Below are 19,605 nucleotides of genomic sequence, written 5' to 3' on the forward strand. Positions count from 1 at the left end.
TGTACATGGTGTTGAGCACCAGAAGTATAGTTTTTTCCATCCAGTGGAAAAGCATGCTCCTCTTTATGTTTCCAAAAAGAAAGGCTCCTTCTAAGCCAGTTGGCTGCAAGTATGTTGGCATATTCTGCCCAATATAATCTTGGGACTCTGACCCATAAAAACCTGTTTGATTTGCAGAGGAAAATATGTATTTACTTGTATGAGGGCCAAAACCCATAGAACTCCATTCCTTTGGCTATCCATTTTCTTTTGCATCATCAATTTCTCAATATCTATGGAACCTTCCCACCAGGACACAAGCAGTTTAAAAGAGACAGGCAAACTAACAAATAAAAAGACTCCCCAATAACCCAGCAATTGCACTGTTAGGTACGTACTGAACAGAAATATATATGCAAGTTCACTGAAAGCCACATGAAAAATGTTTCTAACACTATTTTTTCATACCTCAAATTGGAAACTACTCAAATGTCCATCAAATGAATAATGCATAAATTCATACAATTTTATAAATTTACATAATGCATAAAAATGTATAAATATAAACGTATAAACTACAAAAATTTGGAAATTTATATAATTGTATAAAATGAATAATGGAATACCATGTAGTGACTGACACTAACAATCCACTAAGCTATTTATGTAATTAACAATGTCAACATCATGAATGAATCTCAGAAACATAATCTTTAGCATAAAAAGCTTACCAAATACAGTAAATGCTATAGGGTATTACTCTATGGGGAGAAGTCAGAAGAGTGGTCACCCTTGGAGGGCAGTAGTGACTATGAAGTCAGAGGGAGCTTCTGGAGTACTAGCCATGTTCTAATTCTTAATCTGGGCACTGGTTCCACAGGTATGTTCCCTTTGTGAAAATACAACAAACTCTACACTTATGGTTGATGTGTTTTTCTACATGTAAGCTACACTTCAATAAATTGTTTTCTAAAAATCTCTCTTGACCATACATTCATGCCCATCCACATTCTCTAAAGTCTCTCTAGTGTAGCAGCCCTCAGGTTTCACTTAATGCAGAATAGTAAGACGCCATGTAGAAGCACAGACCCAATTGCTAAGGGAGCATATGCTACATATTCAAACTGATTACATATAGCCCTAAATATACACACTGAATAGAATATGTGCATCGACTTGGATATATGAGAAGAACCTACAAAGGAAACCAAGTTAAGCAATCAGAGTAAATGGGCCTCAATGGAAAAAATTAATATAGAAAACAATGATTGTAATAAAAATTTCTGAAAAGCATCTTCACATACAAAACATCATTACATTGATTTAAGACAGATTTGTAAGTTAGGGAAAACAAAAAAAATTGATGATATAATATTCTAAGATCTACATTTTAATAATATGCATGATTTTAAAAAATTATAGATAGAAAATAAATGGCTAAAACCAACTTTTGTGGGAAGAACTTGAAAAACTGTCTCAGAACACATATCAAAATGTGTAGGATGTACATTATGAAAGATGTAAGATACATGGAAAACTGATCAAGCAAATTCAGGATCCATTTACACGATCAATAGATATTTAACAAGCGCTTGCTATCTTCCTAGTACTCATTTAGGTACCTGCTAGCAGGTGAAGAAGGAGCCAATATAGAAAAAGGAGAAGAATCAATAATCAAAGGACCACTGGAAGGAAATCCCCAAACTAAGAATGACTTGAATCTTTTGACAGAAAGAATACACAGGTATGTGGCAAGAATACTGCAAGAAGGCACATACTTCCCATCTCCCAGTAACATTTCAGAACGTCAAGCCTCTATGTGTTTTACTTTTTATTTTTTCTGCTTTGAGGCATAATTGGTAGTTAAAATTATATATACTCAAGGTATACAATGTGATGTTTTGATATATGTGTACATTGGGAAATGACTGCCACAATCATACTACATAACACACATCACCTCACAATTACATTTTATGTGTGTTGTGAGAATGCTTAAGATCTACTCTCATGACATATTTCAAGAACGCAATATATTATCATTAAATGTAGCCACTATATTGTACATTAGGCCTCCAGAACTCATTCATCTTATAACTGCAAGTCCACACACTTTGACCAATATCTTTCTATTTTCCCCATCCCCTGGCTCCCTGGGAACTAGTGTTCTATGCTCTGCTTCTATTTATCCAACTTTTTAACATTCTTATCAAAATTATTTGAGTGTAATGTCCTCTAGGTTTATCCATGTTGTTGCAAATGGCAGGATCACCTTTGTCTTTATGGCTGAACAATACTCCTCTGTGTGTGTGTGTGTGTGACCATTTCTTTAGCCATTCATCCCCTGAAGACACTTAGACTGTTTCCATATTTTGGCTATTGTGAATAATGCTGCAATGAACATGGGTGCAAAGATATTTCTTTTTTCATTTTTAGTTGTACATGGCCACAATACCTTTATTTATTTGTTACTAAGGATCAAATTCAGTGCCTCACATGTGCAAGGCAAGTGCTGAGCAACTACCACTGAGCTACTACCCCAGTCTGCAAAGATATTTCTTTGAGGTACTGGTTTTATTTCTTTTGGGTGTAAGACACACTGAAGAGCAATTGCTAGATCATATGGTGGTTCTTGTTTTAGTATTTTGAGGACTCTCCCTAATGTTTTCCACATTGGTTGTATCAATTTACATTCCTATTAACAGTCACAAAGGTTCCTTTTTCTCCATACCCTCACCAACACTTGTCCTCTCATCTCTTTGATAGCAGCCAACCCAGCTGGGTAAGGTGATATATCCCTGTGGTTTTGATTTGCATTTCCTTGATGATTAGTGATGCTGAACATCTTTTCATACACCTGTTGGCCATTCATGTCTTCTTTAGAGTTATGTCTATTAGGGCCTTGGACAATTTTTTAACTGGGTTATTTCTTTTGAGTAGTATGAATTCCTTATATATTTTGAATACTAACCTGTTATATCAGATATATGGTTTACAAATATTTTCTTCCAATATGTAGGTTGCTTTTCCATTTTGTTGATTTTTTTTTAAACTATGTAGAGGCTTTTTAGTTTAATGTAGTTCCATTTGTTTATTTTTGCTTTTGCTGCCTTAGCTTTTGGATTCATATGCAAAAAATCATTGCCTAAAACAATAAAATACTTTCCCTCTGATTTCTTCCAGGTGTTTTATGATTTCAGGTCTTATGTTTTTAAGTCTTTAATCCATTTTAAATTGTTTTGTGTATGGTGTACGATAAGAGTCCAATTTCATTCTTTTGCATGTGGATATCGAGTTTCCCAATATTTGAAGAGATTGTCCTTTCCCTCTGTCTGTTCATAGCATCCTGGTCAAATAGTATTGGTGAATATGCATGAGTCTGTTTCTGGGCTTTCTATTATGCACCATTGTTCTATGTGTCTTTTCATGCCAGAAATATACTGTTTGGGTTACTATACTTTTGTAATATAATTTGAAACCACTAAAGTGTGATGCCTCTGACTTTTTTTCCTTTGTCAAGAATGCTCTAGCTATGTGTCTTTCGTACTTATATATAAATTTTAGAATTGTTTTCCCTATTCTGTGAAAAATATCACTGGAAATCTGGATAGGCATTGTATTGAACATGTATGTCACTTTGGGTAGTATGGGTATTTTAGCAATAATGATTCTCCAATTTGTGAATATAGAATATCTTTCCATTTATTTGTGTTTTCTTCATTTATTTAATCAATGTTTTATAGTTTTCAGTGTATAGATATTTATTTTCCTTGGTTATATTTATTTCTAAGTATTTTATCCTTTTTGATACTATCAAAAATGGGACTGATTTCTTCATTTCCTTTTCTAATAGATAGTTCTCTAGATAGTAACAATAAAATTTAGGGTGAGAGCTAGTCATTCCAGAAAAGCAAACCACGTGATTTAGGGGGCTTTAGGTCATACCCAGAGAGCTGCAGACTGACATGAAGCCAGTAGGCAATCAATCATGCCTGTTTAATGAAACTTCAGTAACAACTCTGAACACTAAGATTTGATTACACTTCTCTGTTGGGCAATAATCCATGCTTGATGTTACACAGTAATGCCAATAATGTAATATGTCCTGACTTTATGAGGACACAAGTTCCACATTTATTACCTTTCCAAACTCTATCAAACAAACTTCTTCCTTTGGATAATCTTAAATCTGTATCCTGTCTTCAATAAAAAAAATAACTATTACAGTATTCACAGAACTCTGTGAGTACTTCAAGCAAACTACCAAATGTAAAGGTGGTTTTGGGAACCTATTAGTGTCAGAAGTGAGGATGGGGGCTGGCATTGTTAGTGGTAGGGCACGTGACTGGCCTATGTGAGGCACGGGGTTCAATTCTCAGTACCACACACAAATAAATTAAAATAGGTTCATCAACAACTAATAAAAATATTTAAAAAGAAGTTAGGGTAGTTTTTGGAACTGTGCCTTTTAAACCATATGATTGTTTAGTTTCTCAGTTTCTTAACTGTTTGCAATTATTTACAAAAGAAATATATCAATATTTAGAAAATCATAAAGGGAAATCACTTACATTTTAGAATTTTTATACCAGTCAAAACATTGTTCAAATATGAGAGATAGGGAACAAATTCATTCCTGAAAAGACTTAGATCCTTCTGAAGAAAATGTGTCAGGACATACTTCCAATAAAAAGTAAATCATAGGGCTGGGGAGATAGCTCAGCTGGTAGAGTGCTTGCTTTGTAAGCACAAGGCCCTGAGTTCGATCCCCAGTACAGCAAAAAAAAAAAAAAAAAGTAAATCATGATAAAGACCCCAAGAAGAAGGAATATAACAATGGATAAGAAAAAATTAGTAATTAATGAAACTAATACATCTAGTTTTGTGATTCAATAAATTGGAATGGAGATTCCTTCACAGTTCTCAGGTCAACATCTGAACATTGACAGATCACTTGTTTAAGATCAGTTTAGCTTGTAAAAAAAAAAATAATTGTCACAACTTACCAAACCTTTCCATGGGATTGTGTATGGAGGGGTAGGTTAAAGAGAACAAGATATGAACAGCCAGGTCCCGTAGGATCCCTGGCCGGACTGACTGAGCCCCGTCTCCAAGATACCTCAGCCGGACTGATCACTCCCCTGCCTCTGGGGCCCTCACATCGACTGACTGCTCCCTGCCGCCAGGACCTCCAGAATGACTGTGCCCTATCACCAGGACCCCAGACCGACTGATTGCACCCGGCCTCCAGGATCCCACAACCACATCAAACACACTGGACCTCCAGGACCCCTGCCTGACCAACCGCACCCCGCCTCCAGGACCTCCTGCTGACCACGGCCACACCCTGAGCTGCAGCTCCCCATTTGCCAACACATTTCGAAGCCACAGCGGCCATTTTGGATAATCCTGGAAGCCATAGCTCTGATCTTTAGGTGGGGCAAATCCCATCCTGAGACGCCTGCTGGAGGCTTGAAGCTCATTGTCAGGTACCTCTCATGCATCAGGCTACTGAACACTGGGAGGTTTCATTACTATATGACTGTTATACAGTAGATTTTCTTTTATCTCCTTTTTAAAAAAAAATTTAAGTTTTTATTTCTTTACTTTTCTTGCTCTCTTTTCTTTTTGTTTACCTGTTCCCTCAGAGTCTCTTTCTCCCTTTTTTGCATGCTAACATCCAATTTCTTTTGATTACACTCTCACCCTTTCTATTATCTAGAACTTCTGTATATTCTCTTCTTATCCCATTAACAGCCACATTCTACATCCCTCTGCATCCTCTTTGTCCTCCATTAGAAACTGCAGACCTTATTGCAAATCAGCTTGCTTTACTGAAGACAATATTTGAACTCATCCTGTTTATTATGACAATATTGTTATTGTCCTCATAGGGGTTATTTGGTCTAGGATTGCATAGTGTCTGATTTGGGCACTGCTAATATTGATCTCCCCTTAAAGAAAGGGTTTGGGAAACCTATAGGGCCACTATAAGCCTGTAGGGGGAATCTGCAGTACCCCAGATCTGCACTGCTAGAGGGGAAGATACATGAACAACATGAAAAAACAAGGGAAAAAATGATCCAAACAAATCTAGATTCTATATTAATAGAATCCAATGACAGTGTGTCAGAAGAAATGTCAGAAAAGGACTTCAGATTATACATGATTAAGATGATTTGCGAAGCAAAGGATAAGATAAGAGAGCAAATGCAGGCAACGAATGATAATACCAATAAACTGAAAGAGCACCTGCAGGAAGCAAAAGATCATTTCAACAAAGAGATAGAGATTCTAAAAAAAAAAAACCAAACGGAAATCCTTGAAATGAAGGAAACAATAAACCAAATAAAAAACTCAATGGAAAGCATCACCAACAGACTAGACCACTTGGAAGACAGAACCTCAGACAATGAAGACAAAATATTTAATCTTGAAAATAAAGTTGCCCAAACAGAGAAGATGATAAGAAATCATGAACAGAATCTCCAAGAACTATGGGACATCATGAAAAGACCAAATTTAAGAATTATTAGGATTGAGGAAGGCACAGGGATACAAACCAAAGGAATGCACAACCTATTCAATGAAATAATACCAGAAAATTTCCCAAGCCTGAAGAATGAAATGGAAAATCAAATACAAGAGGCTTACAGAACACCAAATGCACAGAATCACAACAGATCCACACCAAGGCACATTATAATGAAAATGCCTGACATTTAAAATAAAGATAGGGTTTTGAAGGCTGCGAGAGAAAAGCATCAGATTACATATAGGGGGAGACCAATATGGATAGCAGCCGACTTCTCAACCCAGACTCTAAAAGCTAGAAGGGCCTGGAACAATGTATTTCAAGTTCTGAAAGAACGTGGTTGCCAACCAAGAATCCTATACCCAGCAAAACTAACCTTCAGATTTGAAGATGAAATAAAATCCTTCCATGATAAACAAAAGTTAAAAGAATTTACAAATAGAAAGCCAGCACTACAGAACGTTCTCAACAAAATATTCCATGAGGAGGAAATGAAAAACAACAATGGAGGTCAGCAAAGGGAGGAACTACCTTAGAGAAAAACCACTCAAAGGAGAAACCAAGCCAACTTAAAAACCAAAAATAAGCCAAATGACTGGGAATACAAATCATTTCTCAATAATAACCCTGAACGTTAATGGCCTAAACTCCTCAATCAAAAGACATAGACTGGCAGAATGGATTAAAAAGAAAGACCCAACAATATGCTGCCTGCAAGAGACTCATCTCATAGAAAAAGACATCCACAGACTAAAGGTGAAAGGATGGGAAAAAACCTACCACACACATGGACTCAGTAAAAAAGTGGGGGTTTCCATCCTTATATCAGATAAAGTGGACTTCAAGCCAAAGTGAGTCAGAAGGGATAAAGGAGGACATTTCATACTGCTTAAGGGAACCATAAATCAGGAAGACATGATGATACTAAATATTTATGCCCCAAACAATGGTGCATCCCTGTACATCAAACAAATCCTTCTCAATTTCAGAAATCACATAGACCACAACACAATAATTCTGGGTGACTTTCATGCACCGCTGTCACCAATAGATAGATCTTCCAAACAAAATCCAACCAAAGAAACCACAGAACTCAATAACACAATCAATAACCTAGACTTAAGAGACATATATAGAATATTCCATCCATCAACGAACGGATTCACTTTCTTCTCAGCAGCACATGGAACCTTCTTGAAAATAGACCATATGTTATGCCACAAAGCAGCCCTTAGGAAATGCAAAAAATAGAGATACTGCCTTGTGTTCTATCAGATCATAATGGACTGAGAGTAGAAATCAATGACAAAATAAAAAACAGAAACTCCTCCAACACCTGGAGACTAAATAATATGCTACTGAATGAAACATGGATAACAAAAAACATCAGGGAAGAGATAAAAAAAATTCTTAGAGGTCAATGAGAACGACGATACAACATATCAAAATCTCTGGGACACTATGAAAGCGGTACTAAGAGGAAAATTCATTGCATGGAGTGCATTCCGAAAAGAATGAAAAGTCAACAACTAAATGACCTAACATTATAGCTCAAAGCCCTAGAAAAAGAAGAACAGAATAACAGCAAAAGTAGTAGAAGACAGGAAATAATTAAAATCAGAGCTGAAATCAATGAAATTGAAACAAAAGAAACTATTCAAAAAATTGACAAAACAAAAAGTTAGTTCTTTGAGAAAGTAAACAAAATAGACAAACCCTTAGCCACACTAACAAAGAGAAGGAGAGAGAAGACTCAAATTACTAAAATACATGATGCAAAAGGAAATATCACGACAGACACCACTGAGATACAGAACATAATGAAAAGCTACTTTGAAAATCTGTATTCCAAGAAAATAGAAACTACCGAAGACATTGACAAATTTCTAGAGACATATGCTTCTCCAAAATGAACCAGGAGGACATACACGATTTAAACAGATCAATAGCAAGCAATGAAATAGAAGAAGCCATTAAAAATCTACCATCCAAGAAAAGCCCAGGACCAGACGGATTCTCAGCCGAGTTCTACAAGACCTTCAAAGAAGAACTCATTCCAATACTTCTCAAAGTATTCCAGGAAATAGAAAAGGAGGGTACCCTACCGAACTCATTCTATCAATCTAATATCACCCTCATACCCAAACCAGAAAAAGACACATCAAGGAAAGAAAATTTTAGACCAAAATCCTTGATGAATATAGATGCAAAGATCCTTAACAAAATACTGGCAAACCATATCCAAAAACATATTAAGAAGATAGTGCACCATGATCAAGTGGGGTTCATCCCTGGAATGCAAGGATGGTTCAACATTCGTAAATCAATAAACGTAATCCATCATGTCAATAGACTTAAGGATAAGAATCATATGGTTATTTCAATTGATGCAGAAAAAGCATTCGACAAAATACAACACCCTTACATGCTCAAAAGACTAGAAAAAATAGGGATAGTAGGAACATACCTGAACATTGTAAAGGCTGTTTATAAAAAGCCCATGGCCAACATCATTCTTAATGGAGAAAAACTGAAAGCATTCCCTTTAAAAACGGGAAAAGACAGGGATGCCCTCTTTCACCACTTCTATTCAACTTTGTCCTCGAAACTCTAGCCAGAGCAATTAGGCAGACTAAAGAAATTAAAGGGATACGAATAGGAAAAGAGGAACTTAAGCTGTCACTATTTGTGGATGACATGATTCTATATTTAGAGGATCCAAAAACCTCCTCCAGAAAACTTCTAGACCTCATCAATGAATTCAGCAAAATAGTAGGCTATAAAATCAACACGCATAAATCTAAAGCATTTTTATACGCAAGCAATGAAACAGCTAAAGGGAAATGAGGAAAACAACCCCATTTGCAATAGCCTCAAAAAAAAAATACTTGGGAATCAATCTAAACAAAAAGGTAAATGATCTCTACAATGAAAACTACAAAACATTGAAGAAAGAAATTGAGGAAGACCTTAGAAGATGGAAAGATCTCCCATGTTCTTGGATAGGCAGAATTAATATTGTCAAAATGGCCATACTACCAAAAGTGCTCTACAGATTCAATGCAATTCCAATTAAAATCCCAATGACATACCTCACAGAAATAGAGCAAGCAATTATGAAATTCATCTGGAAGAATAAGAAACCCAGAATAGCTAAAGCAATCCTTAGCAGAAACAGTGAAGCAGGGTATATCGCAATACCAGAACTTCAACTATACTACAAAGCAATAGTAAGAAAAACGGCACCAAAATAGACAGGTAGATCAATGGTACAGAATAGAGGACATGGACATAAACCCAAATAAATACAATTTTCTCATACTAGGCAAAGGTGCCAAAAATCTGCAAAGGAGAAAAGATAGCCTGTTCAAAAAATGGTGCTGGGAAAACTGGAAACCCACATGCAACAGAATGAAACTAAACCCCTATCTCTCACCCTGCACAAAACTCAACTCACAATGGATCAAGGACCTTGAAATAAGACCAGAGACCCTGCATCTTATAGAAGAAAAAGTAGGTCCAAATCTTCAACTTGTTGGCTTAGGATCAGACTTCCTTAACAGGACTCCCATAGCACAAGAAATAAAAGCAAGAATCAATAACTGGGACAGATTCAAACTAAACAGCTTTCTCTCAGCAAAGGAAACTATCAGCAATGCAAAGAGAGAGCCTACAGAGTGGGAGAATATCTTTGCCACTCATACTTCAGATAGAGCACTAATTTCTGGAATATATAAAGAACTCAAAAAACTACACCAAGAATACAAATAACCCAATCAACAAATGGGCTAAGGATATGAACAGATGCTTTTCAGAAGAAGATGTACAAGCAATCAACAAACGTGAAAAAATGTTCACAATCTTTAATAATAAGAGAAATGCAAATCAAAACTAACCTAAGATTCCATCTCACCCCAATTAGAATGGCGATTATCAAGAACACAAGCAACAATAGGTGTTGGCGAGGATGTGGGGAAAAAGGTACGCTCATACATTGCTGGTGGGGATGCAAATTAGTGCAGCCACTCTGGAAAGCAGTGTGGAGATTCCTTAGAAAACTTGGAATGGACCCTCCATTTGACCCAGCTATCCCACTCCTTGGCCTATACCCAAAGGACTTAAAATCAGCATACTACAGAGATACAGCCACATCAATGTTCATAGCTGCTCAATTCACAATAGCCAGATTGTGGAACCAACCTAGATGTCCTTCAATTGATGAATGGATAAAGAAACTGTGGCATATATATATACAATGGAATATTACTCTGCCATAAAGAATGATAAAATTATGGCATTTGCAGGCAAATGGATGAAATTGGAGAATATCATGCTAAGTGAGATAAGCCAATCTCAAAAATCCAAAAGACTAATGATCTCACTGATAAGTGGATGATGACACAAAATGGGGGGTGGGAAGGGGCAAGAATGGAGGAAGGAGGGACTGTATAGAGGGAAAAGAGAAGTGGGAGGGGTGGGGAGAAGGAAAAAATAACGGAACAAATCAAACATCATTACCCTATGTAAATGTATGATTATGCAAATGGTATGCCTTTACTTTATGTACAAACAGAAACAACATGTATCCCATTTGTTTACAATAAAAATAAATTAAAAAAAAAGAGAACAAGATATAAAAATTTCTGTGAGAATGACAAAATCTGAACAGCTAGATAATTTCTTCTGCTGCTGTAAGGAGACTCGGGGAGCTGCACTCATACCTCTGTAGTAGACTGAATGATGGATCCAAAGATGTGTCCACATCATAATCCCAGTGAATGTGACATTATTTGGACAAACAGTCTTTACAGATGTCAACGATCTTCAGATAAGGAGAGCATCTTGGATTATTCAGATGGACCCTAAATGCTACCACAAATGTTCTCATAGAAACAAGGTAGAAGGGGATTTCTCTCTCTCTCTCTCTCTCTCTCTCTCACACACACACACACACACACACACACACACACGAGGTGATATGAACATGTTGGCAGAGACTGCATTAACAGACATAAGTCAAGGAATACCAGCACCCAACAGAAACGGAAGGAAGAAACAAATTCTCTTCAAAAGCCTCTGGTATAAGATAAGGGCCATTTTCATTCTTTTGCATGCAGACATCCAGTTTTCCCAACATTATTTATTGAAAAGACTGTCCTTTCTCCAATGCATGTTGTTAGAACTTTGTTGAAAATCAGTTGACTAGATGCATGCGTTTACTTCTAGGCTATTTTATACCATTGGTTGTGTGTTGGTTTTCATGGCAATACTATATTGTTTGGATTACTACAGCTTTGTAGTACATTTCAAAGTCAGTTTTGTTCTTTTTTTTTTCTTTTTTTCAAGATTGCTTTGACTATTCAGGATCCTCTTTAGTTCCACAAAGATTTTAGGATTTTTTTCTATTCTTGTGAAGAATGTCATTGGTATTTTGATAGGAACTACATTGAATCTGTAGATCATTTTAGGATGTAATAATATTAATTCTTCCAACTCATTAACTATATAACCTTTCATTTATTTGTGTCACCTTCAATTTCTTTTACCAATGTTTTAGTTTTTTTATTGTAGAGATTGTACCTACTTGGTTAAATCTATTCCTAGGGTATTTGTCTGTTTTGTAGTTGTTATAAATGGATGACTTTCACTATTGGCATATAGAAATGCTGATTTTTTTTTTTAAATTAGATGTTGATGAACTTTTTTTTCATTTATTTATATGTGGTGCTGAGGATGGAACCCATGCTAGGGTCACACGTTCTAGGCAAGTGCTCTACCACTGAGCCACAACCCCAACCCAATGCTATTGGTTTTGTATGTTGATTTTGTATCCTGCAACTTTACTGAATTTGTTTATTAATTCTAACAGTTTTTGGTGTAATTTTCAGGGTTTTCCATATATATATGATCAAGTCAAATGTAAATAGAGAAAATTGGATTTCCTCTTTTCCAACTTGAATGTCCTTTACTTTTTTCTCTTGCCTAATTCATTTGGCAATGATTTCTTTCATCAATGTTTTATAGTTTTCAATATACAAGTTCTTTACCTTCTTGATTATGCCTACTCCAAAGTATTTTGTCCTTTTTGGTGTTATTACAAATGGAATTTTCATGTTTATCTTAATTCATTTTAGGAATAGTTTGTTGCTAATGTGTAGAAATGCAATTGATTTTCATATGTTGACTATGTACCCTGCCACCTCACTGAATTTGTCTATTAGTTTTTTGTGTGTATGTGTGTATATGTTAAATCATTATGGGTTTCTACATATGTTATCATGCCATCTGCAAACAAGGTGATTTTATGTCTTTCTTTCCTATTTGGATGCCCCTTTTTTTTCTTTTCTTGCCCCAAATCACTCTGATCAGGGCTTCAGTACTATGGTGAATAGGTGTGACAAGAGTGGACATCCTTGTCTTGTTGCTAATCTTGGAGGAAAAGTTTTCAGTTTTCACTGCCAAATATAATGTTAGCTGTGGGATTTTTATATGTACCATTTATCACATTGAGATAAATTCCTTCTATTTCATGTTTGTTGAATTTTACTTTTTATCATGAAAGAGCATTGAATTTTGTCAACTGACTTTTTCTACATCGATTGAGTTTATTACTTGATTTCATCTTTCATTCTATTTATATGGTGTAAAATATCAATTGATTTTGCATATATTGAATCATCTTTGCATCCCAGGGATAAATTGCACTTGGTCATAGTATGTGACCCTTTTAATACATTGTTGAGTTTGGTTTCCTAGTATTTGCTGAGGATGTTTGCATTTATGTTTATCAGGAATATTGGTTTGTAGTTTCCTATAGTATCTTTGTCTGACTTTGGTATCAAGGTAATGCTGGCCTCAAAAAATGAGTGTGGAAATATTTATCTTAGATTTTCTGAAAAGCTTAAATAGGATTAGTGTTGATTTTTCTTTAAATATTTAGTAAAATGCACCAGTTAAGTCAACTGGTCCTAATTTTTTATTTGTTAGGTTTTAAACTATTGATTCAATCTCCTTACTTGCTATGAGTCTATTCAGGTTTTCTGCTTTTTTATGATTCAGGCTTGGTAGGCTGGATGAGTCAAGGAATTTATCCACTCTTTCAAGGTTATTTGTTGGCATGCAATTGTTCATAACAGTCTCTTATGATACTTTGTATGATATAAGCTATAATGTCTCTTTTTACATTTCTGACTTTTATTCGAATAAAGAAAAATGAAAGAGTCAGAAATGAAATTAATCACTGAGAGGGAAAGATGTGTACAGTGAAAAATATAAAACATTGCTGAACAAAATTAAAGAAAATCTAAATAAATGGAAAGACACCCCATGTTCAAGGACTGAAAGACTTTACACCATTAAGATGATAATAGCACCCAAAGTGATCTAAAGATTCAATGTAATTTGTATGAAAATCCCAATAGCATTTTTTACAGAAGTAGAAAAAAATCCCTTCTTAAATTTCATAAAGAATTTTAAGGACTCTTGAATGTCAAAACAATCTCTAAAAAGAAGAACAAAGTTTGAGGACTTATGCTCCCTGATTTAAAAATTTACTATCAAGATAATCAAAGCTGTGTGGTACTGGCATAAAAACAGACATACAAGTCATGAAATACAACAGAGAATCCAGAAATACAACTTCATGTGTATGATCAAATGATCTTCAGCAAGGGTGTCAGGACCTCTTACTGGGGAAAGGAGGGTGTCTTCAATAAATACTGTTGCCAAAACCAAATATCCACATGCAAAAGAATGAAGTTGGACCCTTACAGAACACCAAAAACAAAATTTAACTCAAAATGCATAAAAGACCTAAACTTAAGAGCCAAAACTATAAAACTCTTAAGAAAACATAGAGCAAAAGCATTATGACACTGGATTAGGTAATGATTTTTTGGATATAACACTAAAAGCACAAAAATTCAAGGAAAAATAAGTTAAATAAATTTCAAATTTAAGAACTTTTGCACTTCAAAGGATACTTACTATAAGAGAATGAAAAGACAACACAGAATTGAATATTAGCAAAGCCTATACTGATAAGGGCTTAATATCCAGAATATATTAAAAATGCTCCTAAAATTCAATAACTTTAAAAAAAACGTATTTAAAAATGGCAGAGGATTTGAATTATTTTTTCAAAAGAAGATACATAAATGGACAATAAGCACATGGAAAAATATTCAACATCATTAGTTGTATTATATATCTAAATTTTCTTCTATATGTTATCTTAACATCTTAAAAATATATTTTGGCCAAGGAGAGAGTCCTCTCCCAGGGGTAGCTAATTCTTAGAGACAGCAAAGAGACCGATAAGGAACATGACTGATACGCAAATTTACCAATCCAGAGCTGTATCTCTTTTTTTCTGGCTCAGGCACCTTAAGAGGCAATACCACTTTGTCTTTATCATCTCAGGGCCAGATACCAGGTAACTATAACATCACCCTGATAACATAAGAGTTCCCTGAAATTATATAAGATAGTCAATCTTAAACTCTTTTACTCTGTTCTATCTTGCCTTTCCTGCAGAAGCCACAATAAAAGCTTTAGTATTGGATTTCCCCTTTCTCCTGGTCCTTCTGCTTTCTAAACACCCTGGTGTTTTCCTGTAACCCCTTGTGGCACGTGATAACTCTATCTCTAGGACCTACGAGCATAATAAACTTCTTCCTTCCAAGACTCATTCTCATCTCTTCCCATCAACTTTACTATACCATATCAAACTTGTATATTCTTAAAATATTGGGGTAATATTAATCAAAAAAATAAGATACAACTTTATATCCACTATGATGACTGTAATATAAAGGTGGAAAATAAATGCTGGCAAAAAAGTAGAGAAATTAGTACCCTCACACATTGCTGATGGAAATGCAAAATGGTGTAGCTACTATGGAAATGTTTAGTGGTTCCTCAAAAAGTTATACATAAAAACACTATATTATTCAGCAATTTCATTCCTAGGTATAGACCTAAAGAAACTGAAAGCAGAATACAAATAGATACCTGTACACCAATGTTCACTGCAGCATAATAGCTAAAAGGTGAAAAATGCCAAGTGCCCATCTATATGCAAATGGATAAAAAATGTAGTATATACATACAACATATGGAATATTATTTAGCCGTAAGAAGGAATAAAGTTCTGATACAAGCTACAAGCATAAACCTTGAAAACATTATGCTTAGTGAAACAAGCCTGACACAAAAGGACAAATATTACTAATTCTCTTTATATGAGGTATCCAGAATAGGCAAATTCATAGACAAAGTTGATAAGAGACATTAACTATGGGAAAGGGGAATTATTGCTCCGTGGTTCCAAGTTTCTGTTCAGAGTAATAAATTCCTTTGGAAAAAGTAACAATGGTTGGAAAACACTGTAGATGCATCAATGTCACTAAATTTTACACTTAAATTGCAAAATTTTATGCTATACATTTTGCAACAATTTAAAAAATTGATAATATAATTTATCAAAAACCACTTAAATATGCAATTTAAATGATTGATTTATATGGTCTGTACTCATTTCTCAGTAAAGGTGTTAAAATAACCAGTAGAGGTGATAAAATAGAACAATTTAAAAAACTTGAGTAATCAAAAGAAGATGGGGCAAATAAAAAACAAAGAGCAAGATAGCTTATTTAAACCCAACTCAATCAATTTTATATTACATGTAAGAGGAATAAACACTTCAATTATAATATACTTCATATATTCAACAAGGTAGAGGAAAGCGCGCACATGTGAAGGAGACATATGAAAGATATATAAAAGATTCATACCAAACTTGTAGAAATGAAAAATATACAGGATGGGATTAATAGATTAAAAACTACAGAGGAAAAGAAAATTTGGACATGGCATTAGAAACTATCCTAAATAAAACAGAGAGAAAAAAGACTGAAGAAAATGAACAGGGCATCAGTGAGTTCTGGGACAACTTAAAGTTTAACTGAAGTCCTAGAAGGAGCTAAACTAATCTACTTCAAGGTATTATGGTTTAGATATAAGGTGTCCTCCAAAAGTTCATGTGAGAGAATGCAAGACTTTTCAGAGGTAAAATTATCAGTTCATGAGACTTTTTAACATAATCAGTGCACTAATCCACTGATATGGATTAATTGGGTAGTAGGTATTATAGGTAGACAGGATATGGCTGGAGGAGGTAGGTCACTGGGGGTGTGTCTTTGGGGGTTTATATACTGTCCCTGTAGACCAAAGTTCTCTAAGCTTCCTGCTGGCTGTGTCCTGAGCTACTTTCCTCTGCCATGTCCTGTATGCTTCACCTTGGGCCCAAAGCTATGGAGTCACCTGTCCATGGACAAAGACCTCTGAAACCATGAGCCAAAATAAACTTGTCATCCTCTACTCTGTTCTTATCATAAACTTGTCATCCTCTACTCTGTTCTCGTCAGGTCTTTCAGTCACAGCAGTGAAAAAGTTGACCAAAAACAACTTGTAAAATTTTGCTCTGCATTTACATTTGTAATTATGTTACCCAAACTGTACCTGATTTCTGCCACCCGTTTGCCATATACCTATCAACTTTCTTCCAAATGTTGATTCATTTAACCACATGGAAAATGTGAAGACATATGTAAGTAGTATAAGTAGGTCACAGGGACACACCATTTCACCATCTCCTTTAAGGCTTATTGTCTCTTCCCAACCCATGCCTTTGGCTTTATACAAGGAAAGATCAAAGTATAAACAAAAACATGAATTATTCAATTTTCAGGATTCACACTGGGTCACAAATGGTGTATCCATTTATTTGTTTCATGTTTTACAAATTTGTAGAGAAAAGAGACTCGTACATGCAGTTGATGTGGTAAATCATGTAGACATCAATCCAAAGCTTTTAAAATTGTTTCTGATATTGAATATATCTTCCAAACCAAAGTTTACTTAATGGCTACTAATGGATGGTGGCTTTTCTTCCTTATCACAATATAGTCACATAATGGAGATAAGAAAATAACCAGAATATTGAATTTAAGACATTTTCCAATTATATTAGTCATCATTTGCAGTTTCTCTAATTTATATCCTGAAAAATATTATCATATTCCATACTTACTGAATCCACGAGATTTTCTGTTTTATCTATCAATAATTCCAATCTTTCTCCACGCTGAGCTACTAGATCTGAAAACATTAGAAAAAAGAAAAAATGTTTAACACTACAAATACGCAATTTTTGTCTTTTATTTTGGGGGGCGGACATACTTGGGATTGAACTCAGGGTCACTTGACCACTGAGCCACATCCCCAGCTCTATTTTGTATTTTATTTAGAGACAGGGTCTCACTGAGTTGCTTAGCAGCTCACTAAGTTGCTGAGACTGGTTTTGAACTCAAAATCCTCCTGCCTTAGCCTCCCGAGCCACTGGGAACATAGGCATGTGCCAGAGCACCTGGCTTTGTCTTTGTTTTAATTGAAATCTGATTTTAATTACAGTTGGTATTCTTGACAGCTCATATTTGTAACAGAAATGCTTATACCTTTAAATAATAAAAGATTTTGGTTTATGCTCTGCTATGTGCTCCCTCCATGATATGCTACCCTATTAGAGGCCCAAAGCAATGGGATCACTTGATCTTGGACTGAAACCTTGAAAATCATGGGCCAAAATAAATCTTTCTTCCTTATAAATTAAAAAATATTTTAGTAGAGCTCATCAACTAAAGTAGGGGGTTGACATTTTTTTTCTGTAAAGGGCTGGTTACTAAATATTTTAGGCTTTTTGTGCCATACATTCTCTGTTGCAATTACTTCACTTTGCCAGAAATAGAAAATATGTAAATGTATTATTATGTCTGCATTCCAATGAAATCATATGTAGAACAACAGGCAGTAGACCAGACTAGACCCAAGAACTGTAGTGTGTAAATCCCTCTCTTCCAGTGCCTCTTCAGTGACACAGAAGCTCTATTCTTGCTAAGTATAGCTTGCGGGGGGTGCCTTTCCCCATAGGTCCCAGTCAAGGGCTATTCTTTTTCCCAAAGAAAGGCAAGTTGCCATCCTTTCTCATTCCACTCTGTGCTCACTTCTGTGCTGCAGAAGCTCAGTTCTGGGAAGGAAAGGCTAATAGGTTTGGGGTTCCTTTACTCTACCTAGCCTTCACTCATAAGACAGAAGTTAACCTCGGGTGGCAGGCCAAGAATACCGGGCCCCACTGCCCTTTCTTCTACTCAGAGTGAAGTTTCCATGCTAGGAGGGAAAAGTCAAGAAGAGGTTACCCAAGCCCTCCATTGGTAAGGAAAGTGTGCCACTCCAAGAGAAGCAGTCTGCTGTCACTGGTAATAACTACAGAGCAGTGGTTCAGAGATTTTTTACCAGGGGGAAAGGCAAGCATTATGAATAGGGAGAGCTTTCTCTAAGATGATAAGACTATTTGGAATAGAGTATGGGGATGTTCAAGTCTAAGGTGCTATCAAAAACAATGAAGATGTTGGAAGTAAGCAAACAATATGAGACTGGCAACTTCATGTGAAAATCAAGCTAAACTGTGGGCCAGCTAAAAGTTTAACAGAGGAACAGGGAAAGAGGAAACTAAGAGGAGCCCTCCTGGCTCTAAGAGAAAACTAAGAGCAAGCCTACAAAATTGCCCCCCAAATGGAGCCCACATCTAATTACATCAGATTGGAGCAATTTACCTCTGGAGCACTATCAAAAGCAACAAATTAGCCTGTAATTAGTGAAGGCTAGCAGCTGAGTTCCAGACAGCAGCATGGCAACCAAAGTTTAACAGAAAAATCAAGAAAAGAGACACTCAAAGAGATTCATATTATTACAAAGTGACAGTGTGCATACCCAAGGCTATTCCCTCTGAGGATAGGCATTGGAGGATGCATACTGTGGAAAAAATAGGCTTCAATTAAAAAGTCCAACCCTATCACAAAACAAACAAGCAAACAATAATTCTGGGGGATCAGTACCCCAAATTGCTAAAATACATGATCTAAAATGTCCAATTTTCAACAAAAACTATATGAAGAAAAAAAAAAAAAAAAGCATGACCCCAATACAGGGAAAAGAACATGGAAGAGAAGTAATCAGTGGTTGAAAGTAGCAAA

At 35.6% G+C, this 19,605-nt stretch overlaps 1 protein-coding gene across 2 annotated transcripts in view; it reads right to left on the reverse strand.

The window, feature by feature from the left end:
- The window catches only part of VAMP7 (vesicle associated membrane protein 7), a 61,107-nt gene that overhangs the window by 4,531 nt on the left and 36,971 nt on the right, over positions 1 to 19,605 (reverse strand). Inside the window, exon 6 of one of the 2 annotated variants that reach the window (XM_079123982.1) lies at positions 17,607 to 17,674. The exons of the other annotated variant lie outside the window; for it this stretch is intronic. Within the exon in view, the coding sequence (XP_078980108.1) occupies positions 17,607 to 17,674 (68 nt within the window). The remainder of the gene's footprint in view (positions 1 to 17,606; positions 17,675 to 19,605) is intronic. 2 annotated transcript variants of the gene reach the window in all.

Source organism: Sciurus vulgaris (assembly GCF_902686455.1).
Source record: "Sciurus vulgaris genome assembly, chromosome: X".
In the NCBI taxonomy this organism is placed as follows: domain Eukaryota; kingdom Metazoa; phylum Chordata; class Mammalia; order Rodentia; family Sciuridae; genus Sciurus; species Sciurus vulgaris.